Raw genomic sequence first — 26,886 nt, 5'->3', positions numbered from 1 at the left:
TCTTCAAGGCAGGCATTGGTACTATAAACCAGACTTCTGTACACACAGTCTGTGCGGGGCTGGGATGGTGCCTGGTGTATATAGGTAACACACAGTTGTTTGGCTAATGGGCTGGGGACAGGATGCCCTCAGTTTTGTAAAGCTCTTCATCAACTTCCAGTCCTGGAAAGCTGTTCTCTTTCATGGGGAGAGGGACCATTGCTCTTCATGTGATACGAGTGCTCCGCTGGCCTGGCAGGGCTTCAACATGCCTCTGAGCACCAGCTGGAAATACTTGGCACGAAGGAGCCGTTTGCTAGCCCTATGCCAACTCATCTTCCTCGGTCACTGAGAGCAAGCACTGACCTACTGAGCTAACTGCTCTGTCACTGCTGCCAGAATCAGCTGTGGGGAGCAGAACAGAACAACTAGACTGCTGGACCTGGAGAAACTACCTGGTGTGAGGATCTCGCCTGTCTGCTGGACACCAGGAGCACAGCACAACTGGGAGCTGTCATCCCAGCCCTAAGGCCTGACAGCTCATTTCCGTAGGGAGCGAGCCGTCAAGTGAGAACGCTGGAGTTGGCCATCGCTGGCTCCTGCCAGGCAGCCTCAGTGTGTCGCAACACAAGGATGCACCAGGAGACTCCAGACCAGAGGATCCAGCTGAGGCAGCGGCCCCCGGATCCACGGGAAATGGGATTACGAATGGTTTTCCAGCCAAACGCCTCCGTGTCTATGCATTTAGCAGGAATACGATGGGGCAGAGCTTTTTGTGCGTAGATGGACAGCCCCAATATAGGGGCTGGAAATGTCCCATTGCTCTGCGAGAGGATCCCAAGGTGCTGGGTGCTGTCTGCTGTCAGCAGCCTGCGCTGGAGGCAGCTTTGGAACCGGCAGCAGGGGCTCTGGTTTAAAAGAAGCAGAGCCACCACAGATCTGTGCACCTGGACATTTTACGTTGCATTTGCCCCACGTGAAGGTCCAAGCTTACCAGGACGATGTCCTCCATCAGAAAATATCCAGAAAAGCCTACCAAAGAGGGAGGAGAGGTAAGAGAAGGAGCTCAATTGGGGAGGCACTAATAATGGCGTCAATGGAAATTATTTTCCAGCGAGCAAAATGCAGACTCGGGACAGCTCCAGCCTGCAGACTGCCGAGTCAGCGCCTTCTGCTCTCGTCTTGCTGCCCTTGAACCTCCAACCCTGCCTTCCTCCCTGGAAAGGGGAAAGGGCACAGACTGCTTTTGCTACCTTCTTCAAGGGCTTCAGATGAATTTTCCCAGTGTTACTGAGTTCTCAAAGCTCTGTGCAGAGTGAAGAAGCCCAGGGGAAGCCTGATAGCCGCAGGGGTAGACTGGCACAGGTTCAGAGTTAACAGGTTTTTGGTTCTGGGCTCAGAACTGCCTCTAAACATTGCTGGAAAATACTTTGGTCTAATAACATTTTTTTTCCTCTCCTATTTTCCCTAAGCTCACATTCCTTTTGTCTGGCATTGTGGCAGACTGTCAAATGGATTTATTGCTCTAATAGCAGAAAATTACCATCAGCAAATCCCTATGTTTTTGCTGCCTCTAAGGCAAAGTGCTCGTTGTTTCTCCATCCTGTGGAGCACAGATATTTGCAGGGTGATTTTCCAGCCTCCATCCACAGGCTGGCTGTGGAGGCCAGGCTCCTCCAGTGACAGAGTTCCCGTACCTGCGTGGCTGTGGGACGTGGTGGGGACAGCCAGGGCACGCAGCTGGCTCCAGCGTTCTTAGTGACATCGTGTCCTCCCTGATATGTGCTGTGTGCTGGGGAATCTGCTTCAGGCAGAGGTCAGGTTTGGCTTTCATGCAGAAGGATGGGATGTTTCCGGTGCACTTCCCCAAGCTTGGGGAAGTGCATTTCCAGGGCAGCGCTTTGTCCTCTATGAGGTTTTGTACATCCATACGCCGCCAGCAGCTCGAGCCATTTTGGATATACATGCTGGATGCAGCTGCGCTCATGTGACTTCCTGGGCTAAACTTTGTTACAGGGGAAAAAGCAAAGTCTTTGTTTACGTGTCTCAGTGGAAAAATTTAGTTCTGGCCTGAATTGCCAAGGAAGGAGTGTGCCAGAGTGATAGTACAGCAAATTCTGGCTGCTGGTGAACCAGAGAGGGAGCTAGCTGGCTGTTGGGCACGCTATCACAGCCTGCTTGCACAGGGCCACACAAGGCATGGGTCTCTGGGATGCAGTCAGCATCTGGCTCTTGGGTGGATCTCTCCATTGCAAGATACGGCCACAGCAAGGTGCCGAGCAAGTCTCTGGTGTCTGCCCAGCAGAAAATGAGAAGAGGGAGAAGCAAACACTGTGTATGCAGGATAGGAATGGATCAGGGAGGGAAATATCTTTCATCATGTATACACAAAGGACATAGCACAGTGCATGGAGTGTCTCTGATTGAAATGCCATTTTAATTTGAATAATCACAACTATGGTATTAACTCAGTCACTGTGTGCAACTGAGGAAGTGTGCAGCAAATGCATGCAACAACCGTTGTCTGCAGCCACTCAAAGAGCAAAGCTTAAACCCTGAGCTCTAGGACAGACTTTCACTTAAGTCTTTTTATTCCACTTCTTTCTGTCGTCCTTCCCCTTATTGAGGTGTTAGTGACTCCTGACCATAGGATGCTCTCCTGGAATGGCTGTTCTTTCTCAGGGCTGAAAGGCACAAGTTGCCCCTGTGGGTTTCATTTACATGGGTCAAAACTATTACAAGGTTCAATTACAGCTAGGCAATGCACCTCAGTGCTTTAAAAGTTACAGACATGTTTTGTGGCTCCAGAAAGTTGTTCAAATGGGGCTCTGCAAAGGGAAACTCATCCAGAGGCAAATTTACCTTGTGCTCTCAATGTGCAAGTTGCTCTTCTGTGTCAGCATGGATTCTCCAAATTACAGCCTTCCCACCGTGGTCCAAGTGCCGAACAGGAGTGGTGAGGGGCCCCATGCAACCTGAATGCAGTCTGGTGTACAAAGGGCAGGCTTGTCTGAAGAGAGGGTTTGTTTTTTGTGTATGTGTATTTGCCAGTGAGACCAGGAGACTGAACAAGACCCAGGTCTGACTCACTAAATCCAGCTCTCAAAATGAGTCCCTCAGAGGAGTAGACAACTTTTTCTGTTGTCCTCTTCTTGACCTAAGGAAGCGACGGTGCTGTGAAGCAAAGGAGCGTGCCCCACGTGCATTACCTGTCCCACTGCATCTGAAGCTTTCAGCATAAGACTGAGAGCCCACATGGTGAGCTCTGCTGCCAGTCCCAGATTCCAGCATTGGCTGTGTGCACTGAAACGTGGCTGCAGCTCCCCTCCTGATTTTGTCCAGATACTTGGTTCTGTGATTATTTCTGCTCCTTTTCCTTTGAAGCTGCTTGAACTGAAATTAACAGGCCCAAAGGAGACTGTTAGGTGCTTGGTGTAGCTGTCACTTTCCAGATACTTTCAATGACCCTTTTTTTAACTACAGCCCTCTACAGAAACCCAACATTTCCCCTTCCACCCTCCTCTAATCTAGTCACTATCCGTGGTGTGCTAGTCACTGACTTCTGAGTACTTCGTTGTTGTCTGGCACAGCAGCGGTTGTCACAAATAATCACCTCATCAAGAGGTGTTGTACCTGTAACACCCTGGCTGTTAAAAATATCTAATTAGTGAGACACTATTTCCAGCATACAAACTTTTCCATTCCAGAACAACTCACTGTAGTGACCTATAAAAGCTTACAGTTGTTTATCAGCTAAATAAAATAGAACACCTTCCACCTAATTGCGCCATGGCCCTCCCATGACTGCATGAGAGGGACAGACCTGTGCCCCCGTGTGTTGGTCAAGATGAAATACTTCTGTTTATGGGGTTTGAGTTCTTCTGCTGTGTCTATGGTACCACTGCCTGGCCAAGACCAGTTACAGGTGGGTTTTTACATCTGCCCTCATGAGATGGGCTGATGTTGGTGGCACAGCGGGGTGCTGAGGGTCCCTGCCTTCCCATCACACAGGGGTGCGTGAGCTGAGGTAAGGGCCCAAGCAGTCCCTAGCAAAGTGCACTGTCTTCACACAGACAATTACATTTGTGGTAAGGAAAGGAGAGGATTTAGCCATAATATTTGCATAGCTCCTGTGCAGAGCTCTGCAAGTGCTGATGTACAGTTGGTAGCTAACCCTGGGCTGGCAATTGCACTCTTGGCCCAGGGCCCATGTGCAGGAAGAGGGCTGGCAACAGTTTTGCTCGGCCATCTTAGAGATGCTGGCTCAAAGGAAATGAATCCTTCTCTCTGATATTGGCGTGAGGACACGTCCCTAGTTAGCTATGTAGTGCCTGGGTTTCATGAGCAAGGGGCTGTGAGCCTCCTCCACTCGTGTTGCTGTCACTGGGACACAGACATCTTGTGGTGGCCACAGTGGGAAGAGCTTTGTCAGCTGTAAGAGGAAGCACATGAAACTTTTTCAGCGATTCCTATAGCTGGAGAATTGGGAATGCCACTTTCTCCTCAGTAGCTTGTTCTTCAAGCTACTTGTTCTTCATACTGAGGGTGTTGGTGGTTATGCAGGTGAAGCAACAGTGAATCCAAAATGATCTTGCGCAAAAATGCAAATACAGATTTTATTAGTAGCTTGACATTTGTAAAGCAGGACAGCTTATCTGCTGCATATCTCTCCTCATTCCTTGTAATGCTGGGGAGCCTGTAACATTACATCACCTACAGGCCCTGACAGACATGTGCTGTTGCACGTTGTCGTGACTTTGCAGTAAAATATTAGGTCTCATCCTCCACAGGTCAAACAGTTCTCCAAACAGTGCTAACTGTTTAGCCTGGGGAAAGCTTCGTTCTTGTGAGGGTGAGGGAGCCCTGGCACAGGCTGCCCAGGGAGGGTGTGGAGTCTCCCTCTCTGGAGGCTTTCAAAACCTGCCTGGACACGTTCCTGCATGACCTGATGTGGGTGAACCTGCTTTAGCAGGGGGTTGGACTGGATGGTCTGTAGAGATCCCTTCCAACTCCTACCATTCTGTGAATCTGTACCTTGTGATTTTAGTTGATCTTGGTACTATTCAATTTGAGACTATGAAAGTCTCAGCCCTTTTTCTGTGGGGAGCTGGACTTGTTTTTCAGCTGGGGAATCTCCAAGGAAGATAGGGGGAACTTCTAGGGATCATCCCATAGGTGCCTTTCCTTAGCTTCCTTCCATTCCTGACCAACAACAGCAGCAGTTCGGGGGCTTGTACATGTAAATACATGTAAACTAACAATGACTTCTGCAAAGATATTACTAAGGCTTTCCTTTCCTTTCCTTTCCTTTCCTTTCCTTTCCTTTCCTTTCCTTTCCTTTCCTTTCCTTTCCTTTCCTTTCCTTTCCTTTCCTTTCCTTTCCTTTCCTTTCCTTTCCTTTCCTTTCCTTTCCTTTCCTTTCCTTTCCTTTCCTTTCCTTTCCTTTCCTTTCCTTTCCTTTCCTTTCTTTTCCCCCCTTTTTTTACTTTAGGAAAAAAATATTATCTAAACTAATATTTTAGTTCTACACCTGTCTGCTGATCCTTGACTCTTAAGGACAGGATTTTCATGCTGTGAGCCAGCACTCTGCTAAGTGGGGTAGCTTTGCAATTTCAGCTGCTGTCCCTTGATACTTGCACTGTACACCCCAAAGTGGTGCATAAATTAACCCTGCAGGGCAGGAGATTCCTGAACAGGAACAAAACACTGAGATTTCTGCTTCTGCCCACATCAGGGAGGCAGAAACAGGGTTGCAGACACAGCACAATAACTGAAAAGTGGAGGAGACTCTAACCCTAAAGTGATAATCCTGAATTGTCACGATGAATTTATACTGTGAGGAGATGTGTAAAACAGTTCAACAGTTAGTTGGACTTCTAGGGAGGCATCTTCCATATTTTAAAATGTTTGAGCTGTATTTGTAATTGGTATGCCCAAAGGCTGGCTTGATGGTCCCCAGTTGCCCATCTCCAAGGCTCTGGGAAACTTAAAAAACATATAAATTGCTGTATGTGTTGGCTTTTAATAGCTCATAACTCTGGTCGGCATTGAGCCGCTGTGGGAGATAGATAAGGTGTGACCAGAGGTGTCACATAGTGCTGGCTTTCTGCAGAAGGTGAGCAGGCTGCTGCCCCGAGCTGCTGCTTGAGGGACCACCTTCATGGTTGTGAGCACCCAGCACCGGTGAGAGGAGCAGGGGGAGAGGAATCTCGGTGCTGGGGATATGTTAAAATCAGGCCATGAACTAAGATGAATGTCTCCTGGAGAGATCTGACTTACGGCCACCAAAGATGGGAGGGACCTTATGGCAAGTGGCTGCTCCTGAATTGGGTCAAGTTTTTGCTGAGGCTGTGGCTGCTTAGACTCTGCTTGCTGTTTTCCATCCATGCTGCAAGGCAGAGGTCTGCCCCAAGCGTGCACTGAGCCCCTGGGGATAATAGCACAGCAGTGGGGTGGGCGTCTCTCTGCAAGTGGGACTCCAGTAAAGGGACTCCAGTAAAGGGACTGGCAACAGTGCCTGTGCTGTTAGAGCCACATTGCCCTCGCCCCAGCACATCCAGGTACCGCATGTCACACTTTGGAGTGAGGGCTGTGCCAGTGCATCCTCCCCCAGGAGTCACCGCTGTGCTCCCTGGGGGAAGCCACCAGGAATTCTTGGTTTTGTACCCACACCTCGCTCTGCTTGGGACACCTCAGCTTTTCTACGCTAGCACTCCGAGAAGTGTAGTAGTAGGTGTGCCCTGTTTCCAAGCTTGATCTGAAAGCGTGGGCATGTTGATTCTGAGTGAGTCAGGCGCCTGGCTCCATCGTGCGCTCCTTGGTTCAGAGTTAGTGTGAAGCGGCACCCAGCCGTGCCCTGCAGGGTCCCGCCGTCTCTTGCTGAGCTCTCGATAGCTCGCTCAAGAAACCTACCTCCTGCTCTGCAAGCTTCAGCACCATGTAATGGAAAAATATAGAAGTGTGGCCCGGCTGTGCGTCAGCGGGTGTCTTAGCAACCTCCGCCTGCGCTCGGCGATAGGCGTGCGGGACTGTCCGTCTTCGCGCAGGGATGAAATGTAGCATTAAGCTTTCCCCCCCACTTCTCCTTACGAGGGCGAAGAAGGAAATACCAGGGTTTGCTGGCGCTGCTGGAGCTTGCCGGGTGCTAACAAAGCAGTAATTTATGAGCATTGCAAAGAATTTCATCGGTCTTCAAAGCGGGACAGAGGCATCTGGCACTCGGCTGCTGGGTTTGTATCAGTACAGGAAAAAAGCTGAATTTCTTCAAAGCTTCCACAGCATTTCCTATTTTTAGGTTCACAATGCATGTTTTGCTGTACAGCACTAAACATCAAAATAGAATGAAGACCTATTTATGTTGCTTTGTAGTAAAGCTGAGGCAACAGGAAGCCCTGAGCCATCTGGATGCCTTCTGAGCCCTCCAAAACACCCATCCCGAGTCAGTTGTGAAATGCGCCGGGTTACTGCCACACCGGTGGGTTTGCTCTCTGATGGGGGAAGAGGACGGGTTGTGGGGATTGCCTTCCTGTCCTCAGACCCTTTGAGGTGCTTGCATTCAGAGGCTTTTTGTTTCTTACTGTTGTTTGTGCTCTGCCCTTTCAGGTTCAGGTGCAGTGCTGGTGCCTGCATTTTGCAGGCGAAGGGCCCGCACTCGCTGGTGGAAGGGACAGTGCCAGGGGCCCTCTGTGCTCTCAAAGAGCCAGAGGAGTTTGGAAGGACATCAGCTGTCCTGAGTTTTCCTACAGCACTGTTGGAGCAAGCCAGTTTTGGCAAAAGTGTCTAGCCTTAAGGACTCCTTCAATTCAAGAGATATAGTTGGCTTACTAAAATCAGCCTGAAGGGAAGTGTTGCTCTGACATTGGTATTTCTGGGTTGGAGAATGGAGGACATCCAAGCTGAACCTGTGGTTTAGGTGGCAAGGTTTCTTTTGCCTTTCTGCAGGAAAACACTTGGAGCGTGAGCGGTGTGTTAGAACACTGCAGATGATTTTACTGTGAGAGCAGGTACCAGCTGTGTGTAGAGGGGCACGAAGCAGATCTCAGCTCGGCAGGCAGCGGAGGATGCTTTGCACCTTGGCTTGCTGAAGCATCTTCAATCGAGCTGTCAGCGAGCGAGAGGAAATGCAGCGCCTGCTGTCTCTCCTCCTGCACCCTGCAAACACTCTCCTAGGTGTCTGCAGCAGCCGTCTGAGCTGTGAGGCGAAGTCGTGGCTGCTCGCTGCTCACTCCTCCCAGCCTCCTCCTCCACTGGCTGCTTATGTGGGAAGGAACCTCCTCTTTTCTTTTTTGTTTAGAGTTGGAAAAATAAAATCAGAGAAAGCCTGTTGGAGACGAAGTGACTAAGTGTTTCGTGTGCTGCTGAAGTAAATGAACAGCAAGATGTCTGAGGGGAGAAGATGACTAAGTTTTTCTACCTCCTCTTCTGCTTCCCGCAGCCTCTAAGAGAAGCTAAACATAGTCGCCTGCAGCAGGAGGAGTTCGGCAAGCGGCTGCTGCCCACAGACGCAGCCTCAGAGATCGTGGGCTTGTGCCTTGCTGAAAACCCAGTTGTCTGGAGAATCAGGCACCTTCCCTACATTCATTTTGCTTCTCCCGTGCTCTTCCCACATGACAAAATATATTTAGAAAGTCTTAAGACACAATGAGCTAACCTCTGGCTTTGCTACACCCATGTTTGTAATGGCTTCATTGTCTCGCTTCTGCCTGTGCCCTCGATTATATGCCTAGATATAACCACCTTTCATCCTCTTGTCCTTTTTTGGACCAGAAAGTGGCTTGAGCATCCTCTTCAACCATAACAGCGCTGTTCTGAGAAAGACTGTCTGGATTTTAATACGAAACCCATGATCTCCACATCTTTAAAGGATATTGCAGTCTTGCAGCTCAGCAAGAAGCCCCTGCTTGTTAAATCAGTACCTGGGGAGTGGCACTGGGGCTGTGTCCGTGAACAGCGTATCGTGCCGCTCGCCTTAAATATAACCTCTTTCAAATGTTTAGTTTAGATACAATTTCACTTTAAAAAAAAGTAACAGAAGCAATCATATCTCTCTTTATAAATGATGAACCTGAATTGCCTGGGTCATGCTTGGGTGATGCTGTATGCATCTGATGCGTTGCCAGCATCCCTGTGGTATTCAGACCTTCTCTTCCTGTGTCTGGGGAGGGGGATGCTGGGGTTTTGGGGGATGCCTTAGGGCACTCAACAAGTCTGCTGTTGCCTTGTCCAAGCAGATGCCCCCTCAAAACCTTAACGTCTTCCCCCTTGTGCTTGTGCCATCTTCGGCCCCCTAGGGTTATCTGGGGTCCCAAGTGAGCCATCAGCAGGGCAGGGTGTTTCTTCCCGAGCATCCTCTCCCCACTGCATGCCCAAGGATTCACCAGCCATTGCAGAGGCCATTTTCCACTATTAATGCTCAAAAGAAAGTTACATTTTCCTGTTTCAGACAAGGATTTCCCTTTTGAGTTTGAGAAACCTCTTCCTCCCCGGCACCCCGTGAAAGGCTGTAAACGTGTGCTGAAGCAGCACATTTCTTTGCTAACCTCTCTATTCCTCTTTCCACCAAAAGCTCAGCATCCCCCCAGCTGACATCTCTGTGGCGTTGCATGCCTCACCTCATGGGAAATCAAGACCATTTACATAGGAGCAGCGTGGTTTTTTCCTCAATTTCTTAGGAGTTAACTGCTGAGATCCTTTTTTTTTTAACTTCCCCCGCCCCACCCCTGCGTGTCAGCACGTGGTTGGGTTGGAAAATCCAACCCCACGTGCAACACCAGGATATAGGGTTGGGTAACCCTGTGCACGTCCCTGAGGATCCTGTCCCTTTCCCAAAGGGCTCCGGGGTGTGCCGGGGTGCAGCAGGGTTTGCCGGCTCCATGCAAAGGCTTCAAAGGCAGCGCAAAACGAGCAGCCTAGGAAACATCCGTGGCTCGTGGCTGGCAAGAAACCTCCTTGCCTGATGCTCTGACGGCTCCTTCCCTTTGCCTCGCCCCGCTGGCCTTTCTCCGGCTCAGGGCTGCCCAGCTGGCACCGCATGCTCCTCGGATGCTCTGGCAGTGGGCAGGCGTGGCAGGACGTTGGCTTTGGAGGTATGTACCCTGCAGAAGTCGAGCTGCCTCGCTAAAGCTGGCATTTTTTCGGTGACTCATAACTAAAATGGCTGAGGGGCGAGCGGGAGGTTTTAACTCTGAAAATAAAGCCAAGGATAAGATTACTATCAGTGCTGCGCTGGGGTCTGCTTGCTGTCAGACCTGCTGCTGCACTGGGCTGAGGGGGACCTGTCGTGTGCTGCTGACATGAATCCCTCCCTCCGTCCTGTTCTCCAAGGTTAGTCCTACCTGCATGGTGTGACAGGCAACCACGCACAGCCGGTTGTCTCGCTCTGCTGAGCTTGTGCCACCCACCTGTCCTCACCAGGCTGGGTGAGCCTGCTCCTGGGAGTGGCGGTGACAAGCACCCTGCCTGAGGGAACAGGGGCAAAGCTTGGGCCGGGAACAGGGTAATCTGGCTGAAATCCATGAAGGTTTGCTCACTGTTCACAGCCCAACGCTGCCGTAGGGGGAATCGGGAATGAGCAGCTGAGTGTGTGACATGCTCGGTGTTTGAAGGTGTTTAAAAGCTCTGTAATTAGTTTGGCCTTTAGTTTAGTTTGTGCTTGTGGGAGCCCCTGGCTTCAGCACAACTTCTAGTGGTGTGCCCAGTGAGGAAGGAATCCTTGTGAGCAGCTTCTCCTAAAGTGCAAGGTTTGTGCTTCCTGGACCCATTTGAGACAGTGCAGCCAGAAAGCTGGCGAAGGAGAAAGTCTCCAAGGTGCCCACGAACTGGGCACGTAAGCAGTCCATGACAAACTCCTGCTGGTCTCATTCTGGTGGAGAGAAGCCCCACGTGTGCCCACAAGCCCTGGTGCCAGGAGGAGCAGATACTGAGAGCTGTAAAAGCTGATCTGCACTGCCCTTGCTTGCGCATCACCTTGCAGCACACAGAGGGACTAGTGCATGGGTGCACAGTGACTGTCACAAGTCTTCCTTTGCCTTTGGGTCTAGATCACTCTTTTTAAGTAGTACTTGGGCTCAGCACTGTTTTAAGACCAGTGCTGCCAAGCCAGGCCTCCCACTCAAGAGAAACCCTTCAGTCGCTGAGTGAAATCACCCTGGGTGATGCTCTGGGCACTGCACGGTGTGTGTGCAGCAGATCTGCAGCTGCAGGAGGATGCTGTATGGCACGGGAGGTGTGTGCAGCTCCAGCATGCATCTGCAGCAGCCTGGCTGCTTGCATTGCCTCTCTCTGGGCAGAGACTTCTTTCTAATACACTCCTGTAAGGATCTGAAACCAAAGAACATCAAACTGCATTTCCACTCCTGGAGGAGTTTCTCCTGGTTGCTTATTATATCTAGGAGCTGCCTGGGAAAAAGAGCCTGTCCTATGGCAGCATATTGGAGGTCCTGGGGAGCTGTGAGTGAGGCATGCTGGTGCTCCCAGCAGCTCTCTGAGCAGAAATTCTTCTCAGCCACTTAGCAGAGCATTTGCGGTCCCAGCTCCAAAGCAGGAGAGACAATAAAACTCTAAATAATACTTTAAATCATCAAAGTGCTATCCAAACTTGAGGGACTCCAAACACAAATGAGAAGTGCTAAACAGATTTAAAGGAGAATTAAAAGGTCACGCCTGTTGAACATTCAGCTTTAGAGTTTAGTCATGTTTATGAAACTTGTAACTGCTCTTCTAAATCAACTTTTTACACTTCATATCCCCAGTAAATGTGGGTACTTCAGGGTTTATGACTAATTTTAAAAAATTTCTATTCTAAACAAATTACTGCAGTTGTAGCCTGGCCATTTTTTTCTTCTCTTCCATCTCTGCCTTCTCACTCCACCCAGAGGCACTTAAAACACATCTGAACATTTCACTTGCTCAAAGAGGAGGGATGCATTTCTCTCTCATGTCTTGCACAAGGTGAAGTTCACTTACGGTCAAACAGCAGAAGAGCGGTGAGCTAACTCCATGAGTGGGTAGGGCAAGGGGACAGCAGTGCAGATGTTTTCTGTATCCAAGACCAGTGTGAACTGATGGGGATTTCAGCAACAGAACAGCTCAAGTCTAAAAGCCAGACCTTTCTCATCCACCTTCACCTGCAGATTGCCTCATTGCATGACATGGCATGGCTTTTGCATGACCTTGCTTGTGCATCGTCAGTGCTCGTGGGCATTGTGCTCCTAGGGTATTATGTTTACAGTGTCTGTATCAATGCCCTCCGTGCTAATGCCAGAGGAAATACTTCAGATAGCTATAACAGCACTGGAAACCAGTGGCTGAGCTGTCTGGCCCGTGTCTACCCTGCCTGTTAAAAAGTCAGTCCATCTACATCTCTGTTGTTTGGGGGCATGAGCTCCGGGTGTTTCAGCTCATGGCCCATGTCAGAGAGCATGCTAGTCCAGTCCTAAGATTTCTGGGTTGCCTCCTAAAGCAGACAGAAAGAAATCGGTCTGAAAGAACAAGTTTTAGAAGCTGCTGTGTTCCTCTCATTGATATTGCTTCTGTGTTTGGTGTCTGGCCCAAAACGCCTCAAAGCAAACTGTAAATTTAGCATTCTGGTTTAAACTCCTAAAACTTGCTTTCAATTTGTAAAAGAAGCCATTTGACACCCACGTCCTGTTGAATGTATCTACCAGTCTAAATAAGCCAGATTGGAAATAATTGGGACTTTACCATCTCCTGCTGATCTGAGCATCTCTCTTGCTTTCCAACATGTCCTGTGCCAAGGACGTCCCTTTCCAAAGGAGCCAGGGATCCGGGCCACATCTCGGAATGACCTGGCAAAGCCTGCAGCTCCTCTCCCTCCTCCCTGGTGTGTGAGAGCACAGCTCTTGAGTGAAGGTTGTTTCTGGCAGGAAGGCTATGCCCTACCAAACCACTGCTCACCTTTAGGTGGTTGTGACCTTTAGGACTTTAATTTCTTCATGTATCTTAAACTGCAGCCCTGGCCTTTAGGCGGCTGAGCTGGACTTCAAGCAACCAGAGACCGATGCAGTTGTTTGGTGTCGAGAAGGACACGTCTTCTAGTCTCAGAGGGCAGGGGAGCCCACATCCCCAACTTGTGCTGTGCTGGTAGAGGCACCGACAAGCAGAAATGACATTTTGAACCAGAAAGGCAGTGGTGAATACTCTAAAACTGCTATAGGGATCAAACACAAGCGTCCAGATGGAAGCAGAGCGGTTTCCATCACAGCTGATGACAGGTTCCCTGATACAGGGTCACGTCTTTGGACAGCACATGGTGTTTCTCAGCTGGACGCCTGCTCTGGCTGCCTGTGGCTCTGTGCACCGCCATGTTGCACAGATGGGCCGCAGCACTCCGGGCCTCTAATCATCAGCCAGTTCACCGAGGCCCACTTTTGGCTACCAGCAAGTATTTTTATAATCTGCTGGCTTTTTGAAATCTCGCTGCTTGCTGGGGAAGAAACACTGTGAGGCTTAAGGAGCAGTCCACCAAAAGGGATTAGCTCTTTCTGAATTATTCACTTATCTTCTCCAAGCTGAAAATTGCTTAACAAGCCTGATTTGTGTGTGCTTAATGAGTAACAAATACGTTTCCAGAGATCTGGATCGGTTCCCACTCAGGAAAGTAGGCTGAATGTGTATAATGCTGGCAATTGATAGTTCAGCCAGCTTTATGGGAAAGTCAGTTATGGCTCATCTGCATTAAGAGGTTTTCAGCTTTACTGAAGTAAAGGCTCTCCATCAGGAGAATTGCCTCACGGAGACAACCAGAGCTTTGAGGCTCAGTTACTCTGAGTTCCAATGCAAGCTTTGCTTTCACTCTCTCACTTGTGCTTTTTTGTTTTCTTTCCTTCGTAGCCGAATTAGACACAGAGGCCTAACGCTGCCTCTCCTCTCCATAGCCATTAACTCTTAAGCATGGCACTGACTTGGATCTCATGCTGCTCCTGTGCTCTACTTGTGCTTTTGGGGTGAGAAGGTTGCAAACGTCCTTAGACACGATGGGCGCCTTCCTTGCAGCTGGCTCCCACAGTGCTCCGTTTCCTTCCATTGTGATAGGGGAGGTCAGACTGAAGGACTGCTGCTCACTCATCTGCCTTTGCTGCTTCAAATTCTCCTCGCCTCCATCACAAGCAGGAAGAGGGAGCCTGCAACAAGCTCCCGTGTTTTTTCCAATACAGTGGAATATTTTTTCTATGATTTGAGCAGATGTTCCTGGCTTTCAGGCGATTTTACTGAGGCTCCTGTATCGCACATGCCGATCTCTTGCAGTCAGCACAGAAGGCAGGAGCTTTATCTCTTGTGACACCCTACCCCAGATCTTTGGTCTTGATGAGACTGATCTCTGGTCTCAGTGGAGAAAAGGGCATTCCTCACAAAGCCAGAGGGGAGTGGCTTCTCTCCTGAGAGAGGCAAAATCCATGCTGGTTAAAATGAGACTATTCTGAAAAGCAAAGTATCTGAAGTGAAACACATAATGCACATATTAGCTTTTTTTCCTCTCTCTAAACGAGATGATGATCTTGGAAAGTAGCAGAAGCTCCTGTGCCCCAGCAGGAGCTTCTACACCCCAACCATCAAAATAATCTAGCTAGCGGAGCTTGGGGGTGTGGACTAGAATTCCTAGACACTCAGAAGTGCCTTTCATCAAACCGTATTTCCTTATATTGACTTGAGTGAAGTCTGTTGTTGGTCTTTATCTTTCCTCAACAACAGCCCTGGGAGCCTTACTGACGTTGCCTCTGCCAGGTTTTGGGGAGCTGCTGAAATTTTTATTAAATGCCTCGTGTGACTAAACCAGAAAATGCCCACTGATCCAAAGCCCTCCCGTTGTGAGCTGCTCCTCTGGCCAAAATGAGGCTATTTAGCCTCTGTGCAGTACAGGAGCAAATGCATCGATGAAGACGAGGGGAGTTTGCATAGAAGGAAGATGATTTAAAATATGGGCTGTTACTTGCTGCCAGCATTGGGATCCGTGGTTGCAGCTTGGTGCATGCTGAAGCAGTCCCTGGGCTCTTTTTGTTGCTGCCTGGACAGAGGTTGAAGTTCAAGGCAAAGCATAACCTCAGCTCTGCACCATGTGAATGACAGCACTCTGGAGCACGTCACGGGAAGGTTTTTGGCCAGGATCCTGCATTTCAGGCCCCCACATGCCAGGATGTGCCAGGAGGAGGCATCCCCTGTGGTACCTGCCAGCTCTGCCCCGCCGCCCTCTGTGCCCAGCGCCCAGCACAATGAACAAAGCTGGCCTCCTTGCCACTGCTGCAGTGACAAGGTTTTTCCCAGTCAAGGGAAACAATCATCACTAGGGAAACCTTAACTACTTTTTAAAGACCAAAAGAAAACACATTCATTCTTTTAAACGTGGAAAACTAAATGGCCTCTTTTTCCTTGGCAGCCTGTGCGTGGCTGTGGGGTGGGCTGACACAGAGTGAACTCTGTGGCCAAACACTCCCCCCACTTATTCAGTTATTGAGGAAGAGGGCTCTCTGGCACAAAACCTGCCCTTCTCAGCTGCGCACTGAGTTGTTTTTTAAACCAGCAAGGCTCGGGACATGAGGAGTGACTTGACCCTCCTACTTGTAAGCAAAACATCCCAGAGCCCTTCTGAGCTGTGCTGTAAGCCCCTTCCCACAGGGTCCCTTGGCATTGCAGCAGTGCGGGTGTACTTCTGCTTTTGGAAGAGCTGGAACTGAAAGTGAAGAGTGGAGAGGGCCTGTTGCTCCTCCCACCCGCACTGTCCCCACGGGAGAGTGGGGAGCCACCTCAGCACCCGAGGAGCGAGCGAGAGTGCTGGGCACAGGGCCTCTCCTCAGCCGCTGCGCTTGGCGATGGCCAGGCAGCTGGGGATGTGCTGGTGGGGCTGCCTGGCCACACCACCCAGGTCTTTGAGTTCTGCAGGGATTGACAAGGATGATTGAATGTCAGTGTGAGTGGGGCTTTCCCCAGAGTGAAGGGAGAGCCAAGGTGGCACTCACTCAAGTCCCTGGGCTGTAAGCAACTCCATTGAAGCTGTGGAAGCAGTGGACATTGGTGGCAATACCATCTCCTCATAGTTTTCCTCCATCTCTTCTAATCCTAGGCTATTTCAGGAACTTCCTGGGATAAAGGGGCTGCAATTCCTTTCAGAACTGGGAAAATTGTTAATTTAACGGTGCTCCCACTCTTCCATCCCCTACCTCAGCTGCATAATCTCGCCTGTAACGGTGCATGCTCTAGTTAATAAGAAGCACTGAAATGCAGGTCCAGCTCCCACTTTTTCCAGGAATGTTTGGTCCCATAAAACCATAGGAAATGATAATTTCAGCAGATTAAATCAGTTATGGCCTATCTCTGGCTGAGAGCATGGAAAGGGAAGAGCACCCCGCTGTCTCCGCACACAGGGAGTAACACCAGTCATGTTCCACCAGCATCCGTGCTGGGAAAGGGAGGCAACAGGCAGTCCCAGAAAGGCACGTCTCCTTCAAAGAGACATTAAAGGAATGCCATATGCTATAGGGAAGATGTACAGTGAGCACTGAGCTCATCAGTCACTTTTTGTTTAATCTAATTAAACACAGTATATCCTCTGACCTTCTCGGTTGGCACTAAATTCTCCTATGTTGTTCTTTCCATATGAAGCTCTATTGACAGATAGGGAAAGCCTAGAGTTTGCTTTAAGCTTCAGATAAGTAAAGTTAAACATGCAGCAGATAAAATTGTTTTCCCAGCACTCCTCTCCCACTGATCAGTGGTGGGTTCTTGCTAGGAGGGCTTAACTCCTCTGTCCCATATCCCACCCTTGGCTCAGGGCACCGTGCTCTGCAGCGAACAAAAAAAGGACAGGAGCAGAAGCAGAGTGCTGCAGAAACACTTTAAAGTTCATTTTTCAGGTTGGTTCTGATAATTGCTCAGCTTCATTTCCATGTGGCAGGCTATTAGGGAAACTAGTGTCGCTTCTCACTAAGTGTATTTCCAGAGTCACTAAATAATCTGCTACCTAACAGCTAATCAGCCAGCATTTGCCGATGCTGAAATGGGTTTTAAATAAAAAGTGTTGAATTACATCAGACACTTGGTGTTTGTTCACTGCTTATGCAGGCTACATGCAGTAAACATCCGTGTGCAGTAACAATCAATCAACATGACTTCATACGTTTTCTAGGGGGGAAGGCAGCCACAGAGCTGCATTTGGGGGAGAGGAGGACGTCAGGGTGCCTCAAGTAGACACAGACTTTGGTCATGTGAAAGAGTTAGAAGCGTGCTCGGCTTTCAGTGTGATAACCCACATGCTCATGTCCTTGCAGGCAAACAAGAAGAGCACGTGTCTTCCCTTCAACAGCATCACTTGGTAACACCACTGGCAAAGTTTTTCTTTCCAGTATGGTGAAAAATCTATTAGTCTGAGTCTGGGGAGTTATTGCAGGTAACTCCTGCATGTAAGTATAGCTGTGCCTGTGCTCCTCGGCCTACACACAAATAACTCCTTGAAATATAAACTTGAAGTTGCAGAAGAGCCTGTAGGCAATGCCCTTGCGGTACCCCATGGGATGGGTTAAAGAAGATTTCTTTACCATAATTAGCTTTAGTACTCCTTTAGTGCATTAAAAGCATCAGGCAGGGTGGGAGGCAGCAGCCCGCTGAGCACAGAGGGGCTGTTTCTTGCGCATGCCTGTGGAGTCAAACTGGAGTGGTGAATCCCTTTGAGATGTCTGAACGCATGCCAGTGTTTGGACAAATGCAAACCTCTCGCTGGAAGCTCTTAGCCATCCCCAGTGGCTGTCAAGGACCCTGCTGATGTTTCACAGCCATATAACCTCTCTCTTGAAGCTGTAGGGAAGGTACAAAGGATGACATTTTGGAGCAACTCTTAACCTGGGGAGAATTTTGTTATCTTCAGGCAAAGGAGGTGACAGGATGGCTGGGAGCATTGTCCAGTGTTTCTCTTTAATGGTCCAGCCTTCATCTCTCCTCTGCAGCATATTGGCAGCCTCACAGAGCAGGCAGAGGAAGCCAGGTAGCTGCAGTCCCTGGGTTTACTAGGGGACTAGTTTTGCCTCTGGCAAAACGCACCACCTTTTGAGCACCCCCACAACAGAGCAACTGCTCATTTTGTATTGATATGTACACCTCGCAATGCTCTGCAAAATGGGCTGTGCAGTGTGATGTGTGATGGGCTGAGGGCAAGGGAGAGTTTCGTTTCAATTAAGCAAACTGTCCCTCTTTACACTTGGAGGGGGCTCAGGTATAAAAGAAAACCCCAACATGACTCCTGAAGGAATTGCAGAGGGAATGAGGGTCCTTCCTCTCTCCTACAAGTGCCTGTGTGGTTGCCCCTGCGAAGCCAGGAGGGGAAGGGGCTGTGTCAAGTAGAGTTGCTAGTGACCCTGTGGAGGCAACAACTTGCCTCACAGTCTATTTCCAGCAAGCTGGGGGTGGCTTGAGATGGATGAAGCTGCCTCAAGCCTGACTCCATAAAACAAATCCTTAAACGTGTCCTTAAAACTTGGGCTGGAAATGCCTGGCCAAAGGTGTGCCCAATACCAAGTGATGCCTGGATGAAAACATTTCCCTCAATGTAAAGGGATTAGGATGTGGTACCTATTCCTCATGTGGTTGCGTGCCCAGTGGCTGCCTTTCTGCCTTGTGCAGCTCAGCAGAAAGGTTGTTGTGGTGTTCTGTGTCTCCAGAGGCCTTGAGGCCATTACCTGTGCTGGGAGCAGTGCCAGAGCAGGCTCATCACTCCTGGAAAGCCCCATCAGGGGGAAGCTGGAGTGGCTTGCCCTACTTTCAGGGCAGCTTGCCTTCATTCTACTTATGCTTTGAAGTTCCTCAAGGTTTTAGCTATAAAGCTCTAATCACTGAAAAACAAAATCTTGGCTTGGGAAGGCGCGTTGCCTTGGCATGTTTCCTGGGACTGAGTGACTTATGATGCTGTGCTGTAAGTGGGGGAAGGACTCCTTCTTGTTTTAGAGGAGGTGGGTCACAGTCATCTGGAGTCCAAACTCCTTCAGAGACTTTTTCTTCCCCCATTTTTTCATGACATCAGCTGGGACCTGATGTTACTATTTTAAAAACAAAAGGAGGGGACACTCCCCCGCTTCCCTGCCGCGCTCTGCCAAAAGGAGAACAAAGAACAGCTAAAGCACACAAGTTCTGGCACTCTGTTTGGAAATAAAAACATTCATCCTCATGTCAGGTAGGGAACTGCCCGACCCTTCTGCCAAAGCAAGCAAGCCCAGCAGCAGAGCAAACCTGCAGCACAGAGGAGGCTGGGCAAAGGGGATGCCCGGTGTCACCCCGTGCTTGGACAGCTGCTTGCCAAACTCCTCTGCTGTTGTAGCGGTGCCAGGACGCGCCGGGACGCTCCCGGCTGCAGGCAGTCGTCCAGGGAAGGGTCACCCTGCTCCCGTCAGGCTGAGGGGTGAGGAAGGACCTTTCTTCTTCCCCTCTGCCAGCCCCAGTCCCCAGCGTGCGGGCAGCCCATGCATCTCAGTGCAACACGTCCCCTCTAGCCGGCGCGACTGGTGCACGGCGCAGGGGTAACCCAATAACATTTCCATGCTTTAGACACTAACATCTTTGTCTGCCTTCTTCCTGACCATTTAAACATGTCAGCAGTTCCCAGCACAGATTCCTGTGCTGTGAGTTCACCCCCGACAAGCATCCAAACTTCAAGTTGGGGCTGCTGGCTCTTCCCCGCCTGTCTGCAAAGCGTTACTGGAACAGGGGCCCGTTCTCTGAACACGAGGAAGAGATTACTTGGGCTTTCTGGAAGGCTCCCTCCCATGCCTTCAGAGCAGAGCAAATGAGGATAATTTATCTGTGGGCTTCCAGCTGAACCCAACAGCTTGGAGCAGCCAGGGCTGTGCTGTCTGTTTGTCACAGCTCCTGCGAGAAGACAATTTTCCATTGTGACCGTTGTATATTGTTCGCCTGATTTGTTTGTGCTGTAGCCTTCTGGGGCTGAGATAAGAGGCCGTCCCCCTGCCTTTTACTGGAGGCATGTTCCCCAGAACAATCCAGGGAAAAACTCTCCGGAAAGAGCCTTCGAAGGAGGCTCTCGTATGTCTGACACAGCCCTCGTTGCAGTCATGTAAATAGTTCTGCATCGTCTATCTGCTGAAAAACATGCCAGAAGGGAATTGTTCTCTACAGTGTAGTTACGGACGGGCCAAAGCAGGCGGATCAGCCGTGTGCGGGTTGCCAGCTTGATGGACAAAGCAGCTGCCTTTCAGCGCGGAACAAAAGCCAGGCGGTGAGCCTGTGCGCGCTTGTGCGAGCCACGCTCGTTCCCCACGGGAGTTGAGTTCTGTGCCTGGGTAGAAGTCCCGGGCTCCCTCCTCGGCTCTGTCTGCTGTGTCCTAACACGGTACCAAAGGATGGGTTAGTGTCCCTGCCGCTGCTGCAGTGGAGACGAGGTAATGGGGATGGCCGGGCCCTCTGCGGTGGGAGCGGCCAACTGGAACAACACTGTAACGCACCATCCACTTCAGCGAAGTTGCTCGTGATTCTTGAGTATAGAGTTGAGGCCCAACAGCTCCGGCTTGGCACAGGACAATGGGAAAAAAGCAGATTCTCTGTTTGCTTCCATCCTGTGCTGGCTCGGGTGCCTCGTCCCCTGTCCAGAACAGCTGCGTGCTGCCCGAAGTGACTTTACAGGCGGCAAAAGCTTAAAACATTGCATTCACCTTCGTGATTTATTTTTTTTCCTTAGAGCAAATCATGGCGGAAGATCAAGAACATGGTGCACTGGTCCCCATTTGTGATGTCTTTCAAGAAGAAGTATCCTTGGATCCAGCTAGCAGGACACGCAGGTAGGAATGACAGGGAGCAGAGTGGTGGAAAGGCTCTTCGTTGTCTCAGGTTAATGGGTGTTGTTGGCCAGAATTGCTTCTAACCGCTACGCAAATGTTACAGGTTTCAGCTCCCACGTCTCTAGCCCAGGAGAGTGACACACCTAAGTGCTAGGGAGGGTGACACAAAGGTGCAGTGCTCTGTGCTTTCAGTCTCCCAGGGCCAGTAGGATATTACTGCTGCTATTTTTCTCCAGCAGCAGAAAGCTGAGTCCTTTGGGTGCGACCCAGGCCCTCTTACTGATCCACAGCAAAGCAGGGGATGCTGCCCAGCACAAAGACACTGTGCACATGGGCCTAGAGACAAAAATATGAGCCTACTGTGAGGTACACAGAGGCTGTGAAGCAACTGTGTTGGGTGCTGCAGGGCAGCTCTGTTCCCTGTTGGAGGTGTCACATTGCTGGTTATAATAAACCTCCGACACTACGTGTGAGTCTGGCAGCCCGAGCTTGTTAAGTCCCAGCCTGCAGGGACTCTTTTGGGTGCAGGTATAAACGGAGATGCTTCCAAGGTGTTAGGCTGTCCTTCTTGTTTTGGTGCACAGTATCATTCCCCATCCAAAGCAAGCACCATGTTGTCCCTTGTCACCCTCAGGTAGTTTCAAGGCAGCAGCCAATGGCAGGATACTGAAGAAGCACTGTGAGTCAGAGCAGCGCTGCCTCGACCGCCTGATGAACGATGTCCTGAAGCCCTACGTTCCTGCCTACCATGGTGATGTCGTGAAAGACGGGGAGCGATACAACCAGATGGAAGATCTGCTGGCTGAGTTTGACTCCCCCTGCGTTATGGACTGCAAAATGGGGGTCAGGTGAGCAGCTTTGGGGATGGTGTTTTGAGTTTTAAGATGGGCTGTTCAAAGAAAATGCCTCTCCTGGGTAAAACCGTCTGAAACACACAAGTGAGAACACCAGGCTCACCTGCCTTCAGGAGCAGCTAAGCCAACAGTGTGAGGAGAGCCACGGGGAAGCCAGAGTATAGGAAGGACACACTAAGCTCTTGTCTGCTTGTTGACTGCCTCATGTGCTGGGAGAACAGTTTGGTGTAGCAAAGGGTGCAGTACTCTGGGTATGACAATACCAGAATGGCACAGTAGCTTTTACAAGGATGGCAACCTGCTTCTCTCTGCCGCAGGACGACACAGCCAAGGAGCAGGGAGCAAAACATGTGGGTGATCCTGTGCAGAGTGCCAGAAGGGTGAAGAACACCCGCTTGAGTGGCACAACGTTGGTGAGCGAGAAACTTTCCTCTGCTCACCCTTTGCTCCTGTGCACACTTAGGGGGTAGAATGTGTGTGCTTAGTAGTTCAGTGCCTTTCACGCAAAGTTCCTGAAACGTTTCCTAACAGATGAGCAACATTACCCGTGTCCTCCTTGAGAACCATCTACAGATATGCCAAGATCCCAGGCTGCAGCCACTTGGCCAGCAGCAGTTTTTGAGCTAGCGATGCTGCAGATGACATGGGAGTCCCAGAGCAAACACGAGCAGAGCTGGTAATCCCGGGTGGCTGCCCATTTGGGGGCCACCGCTCGGTCCGGGGCCTGCGGCAGGCTAGCGGCACGGCAGGTTGAGACCCCCTTCGCTGGCTCAGGCACAGCCCAGACATGGTGGAGACGCTTGTGCTGCTGGAAAAGCTGATGATTTCTGTGGGAGGGAGGAATCTTTTTTTCCCCTCCATGTGAAACTCGAACTGGCGTGTCGGGCTGTCAGCAGGGAAGAGGCGAGGAATACTTTCCACCAGAGGGGTGGAGAGAAGGGCAGGGGGCCCCGGCGCAGCCACGTGGCCTCTGCTGACACACACTGTGCTGCCGCAGGAAGGAGACAGGACCCACTCTGGACACAGAGATGACAACCAGCAGAAGACCCGCTGGTCATGCTGTCCAGGTGCTCCTGTGCACAAAGCACAGGTCCAGTGACTTGTGCACCTGGGCTTTTGGAGCTAGGACAAGCAGAGCAGGCAAGGAAGCCACTGTGCCAGGGCTCTTCATTGTTAAGTAAGATGGTGCTGTGAGAGGAGCTTGTCAGGGAGGGTGAATTCAGCTAATGCTGGGGAGTGGGGCATCCCCGTGGCCGGGTAATAGAGGCTCTGGCAGATAAAATAACCCTCAGAACTGTTAAACCTGTCCTCTGAGCCAGCAGCTTGCTGACAGACAGATACAAGTTTGGTTTTTTACCTGCCAAGCTGACTTTGGAATATGGGAGCTCCTCCACTTACCCCTAAACAAAACTTTGTCTTTAAGCCCTGATGATAGCTCAAGCCTGGGGTCATGCAGTGAGGACCAAACCACAGATGTATATTCTCTGTCATTCTCATCAAAAGGAAATCTAGCCTTCTGATCAGCGTGAGCAGCACTTGTGAGCACACTTCTGCTTTTTTCTGCTGTTTTATTCCATCTGCCCAAAAGTCATGGGTTTGGTGATCTCAGCTGAAGCTTTTCATCACATTTATCTGCAGTGTTTTTCTAAAGGGCTGATGGCCTGGGGATGTCTGCTCAGTGATCATATGCTACCCTGAGAAAAGACACCAGTCTGCCTTGCTAGGCCTGTGGGAAACACAGGAACACCGTCCCACGTAGTCTGCCAATCATCTTCCCTTGCATTTTGCTTAGTTCTGGAGATAAACGTCACACTCAGTGCCAGGATTTTGGCACATGGGACATGGGGAGAGAACACAGACCTTCTGCAGGGCTGAGCATGCCTAGTGGAAGGTATAGAGCAGTTTGGATTTAGTGGGAAAGAGGTGACAGGTGGAGTCATTCCTGTATCGTTGTACTGGGATGTCTCACCGGCCTTGGCAAGTTATTTGAGGAGAGCCTGGGCATTTGCCAGGTTATCACCCAACTGTTTGTGATTCCTTGATGAACTGAAAAGATACTGTGTTGGTGATGAGGAGTTAATTAAAGCAGGATCAAGCAGGGCAGCTGGCTCCATTATTTCCTATGCTGCCTTACTCCCTAGGGATCACCTGTCCTGGGTAGGCCTGATTTCTGGACGTATTTTGTGTGTGGCCCTGCTAACATCTCCCCCTCACCCCTTGCAGGACGTACTTGGAGGAGGAGCTGATAAAGGCCCGGAAGAAGCCGAGCTTGCGGAAGGACATGTACCAGAAGATGATCGAGGTGGATCCTGACGCCCCCACCGAGGAGGAGAATGTGCTGCGGGCAGTAACCAAGCCCCGCTACATGCAGTGGAGGGAGACCATCAGCTCAACCGCCACGCTGGGCTTCAGGATCGAGGGGATAAAGGTGAGGCTGCTCCAGCTGTGCAAAGCAGGGGGAGCATTTGGTAACCAAACTCAGGCACAGCAGGCTGGTGGGGAAACTATGTCATGGCAGGACCTCCCTGGTCTCTGCAGCCAAACCGCCCTCGTCAGGCACCTGGCCTAGGGGAACACTGCTCTTCTGACAGTGCAGCTGAGCTCAGGGCCTTAGTGCAAGAGGCTGGTTTTAGCCGTAGTCTCTTTAAAGCAGCCATACAGTCAATTCCCCTAACTGTGCAATGTGAAGTGCCGTGCTCCAACGAGAAGGCTCAAAGTAGTTGTTTGCTTCTGACACTGCTGTGCTCCTCAGCTGAACCACGAATCCAAATCCCAGCTTGAACGTGTTGGAGCTCCTGGTTGGAGCCACAGTCAGTGAGGAGGCTGTGTTTACCTCCCTGGCTGGAAAAATTCAGCAGCTGAGCCCTACAAAGTGGGGCAAACACGGGCAGCACTTTCTGCTGTCACCTGCACATACACGTAACCCACTGACTGTGCTTGCTGAGAGCTAACGCTCACATTTCTGGACATACCAGCTGGGATGCTTTTGTGTCTCCTTTAGATGAGGCAGCCCAGGCATTTTTACTGCTGGCACACAGAGGATGTGCCAAGATGGCACCAGAACAGAGTTAGGTCTGTAATTGTGGAGCAGTTGCATTAGTGATAGAAGATTTGCATGAACGTTAACAACAGCGTATTCCTTTTGATATACAGCCAATGTGAATTAAAAGGTAATATCACACTTGAGCTAAGGGGTTTAGTGTGTGCCTGGGCATGGCATTGGCTTGGCAGTCAAGGGGAGCTCGATCAAGTTATGCCTGGAGTAATTCAAGGTTTCAGCATCGTGGGGGCCCAGGCAGTAGCTCAGAGCAGCTGCTTTCTTGATTTCTACATGTATCTTATTTGGAGGAGATTCTTTCTGTTGGTCACAGATCAGTTTTTCCAAGGATATCCATCTGGGTCTCTGTGGCTTTAAACTCTTGCCCCTCTCCTAACCAGAGATGGCAGTGTCAAAAGGACAGAACTAAACCTATTGAGCCTTTCCCTGAAAAAGCCTGTACACTGGATTTTGCACGTTTTCCTGTCAGCAGTTCGCTTGACCTCACCAGCCAAGCAGTGAGCAAATGCAAGCAAATGTTAGACCATGGGTTTAAAAGGTGATGAGCAGGAGGGGGTCACTCAGAAGGAGCCGCTGCTTCTGATTACCCGTGTACCAAACCAAGGATGGGAAGGGATCTGTCTCTCCTGCCGTGTGGGGTGAAGTCTCCAGGTTGTGGGAAGCCCAGCAGAGCGTGTTGTGCTCAGGGAGGACGCCTTCTTAGTTCAGCTGTTTCGTGGGCAGCAGAGGATGGTGCGTTTATCTCTAACTCAGCCACTCTCAGAAGCCCGAGGAGCAGCCCTTCAGCTGAACCCCTGCCCATGTGCCTTCCTGGGGTGCTGCCGATCATGTTCCTTCACAGCAGCTTTTTGCAGTGCCAGCATTGTGTTGGGGCACTCACCTGCTCCAGCAGCTCTTCCCTGATCTCCTCAGCCTTCCCAAAGACCTTTTTGTGCCGTGAGCACCCGCAAACACTCTGTGAGCTGCGCTGGCTCGGGACAACCCTTTGCCTAGTTTCCATTGCTGCTGTTTTGCATTCCCATTGCTGTTGTTTTGCTGGTGCTTGTTATAAAATTGAGGCTGTATAAAAAAGGAGTGGGATGGTTGGGACCAAAGCTCCCATGCACTGTTTTTTCTCCCTGCTTTCTTGCTATAATCAGGAATATCTGTCTATTTATAGTCCAACATGATATATCCTTGGCCTCCAGCGGTGCTTCTCAGCCTGTGATATGGGGACATTTATGGGACCTCACGGCAAAAGCAGGTCATATGTGAACCACTTGAAATGAGAAATGTTAAAAAACAAACTCAAGTCCTATTCCTGTGCAGGCCGAAAAACCACTGGGGAGGGAAATAAGAGCCATGAAGGAGTGGTGAGAGTCGCACCCCTGTTGTGTAGCTGACTCTAAGTGAGCCGCTGCACGATGCCAGCGGTGGGGCTTTTTCAAAGAGGTGAGGCAGCTCTTTAATTGAAAAATGTTGAAAAGTGCTGGCCTGCAGAAGTAATCCTGCTGCAGCTGCTAGGGCTGACTAATTTGATCATGGTTCTAATTACTGTAATTCTCTTTAAATCCCTCAGCTTCTGGATTATTTTCCCCTAAGCTAAAGCATTAGCAGTTCACGACAGTTCCTGGCTGGCTTTTTTTTTTTCCAGCAGGGCTGTAGAGCTGTTCATGTTGAGCTGCATCTCTGCAATTTGCCTTATTTCTGGGACTGGGTCTTGGAGCCCTGAGCTGCTCTTGAGCCCTCAGAGAGAAAATTTTGGAGAATATTGTTTAACAGTAAGTCTCCCCATGTTTTCTCTCCTGCTGCAGAAGCTTGCCTGGGAAAAGCAGGGGTGAATCTGCCCTCCACTTTGTTGGAGGCTGGTACAGGAAAGAACTTTGTCATGGAAGGAAAGGACAGGATTTGGCCCTGGATGTGTGAGCTGTCAGAGGAGCAGCAGTAGCCTTCAGGACAGTACGGGCATGTGAGGTGAAATGGCAGCTCAGGGCTGGGAGTGAGGATGGGGACCCTTTCCCAGCTGAGCTCTCACTTTCCTAGGTGGCCCCACGGATCTGATTCTTCTGTAAAATGGAAATTTTCCTCTGCAAAAGGAGCTAATAACACTCATCTAACTTTCTGGAATGGCTTGGAACTGTTAGAAGTGATAGCTATTAACAAAATTACCATGCTAAAAGTAATGGCTGGAGGAGGCTGAGAGGGTACCTTGTGAACACTTGCAGAT

At 50.2% G+C, this 26,886-nt stretch overlaps 1 protein-coding gene across 1 annotated transcript in view; it reads left to right on the top strand.

Annotated features, from left to right (window-relative positions):
• The window catches only part of ITPKB (inositol-trisphosphate 3-kinase B), a 72,852-nt gene that overhangs the window by 34,055 nt on the left and 11,911 nt on the right, over positions 1–26,886 (top strand). The window contains exons 3-5 of the mRNA XM_061991526.1: positions 20,669–20,768; positions 21,403–21,616; positions 23,846–24,050. Of these exons, the coding sequence (XP_061847510.1) occupies positions 20,669–20,768; positions 21,403–21,616; positions 23,846–24,050 (519 nt within the window). The remainder of the gene's footprint in view (positions 1–20,668; positions 20,769–21,402; positions 21,617–23,845; positions 24,051–26,886) is intronic.

The sequence above is a fragment of the Colius striatus genome, chromosome 2, assembly GCF_028858725.1.
Source record: "Colius striatus isolate bColStr4 chromosome 2, bColStr4.1.hap1, whole genome shotgun sequence".
Lineage (NCBI taxonomy): Eukaryota > Metazoa > Chordata > Aves > Coliiformes > Coliidae > Colius > Colius striatus.
The sequence above is the reverse complement of the archived record's forward strand: the minus strand, read 5'-3'. Positions and strand labels throughout refer to the sequence as shown.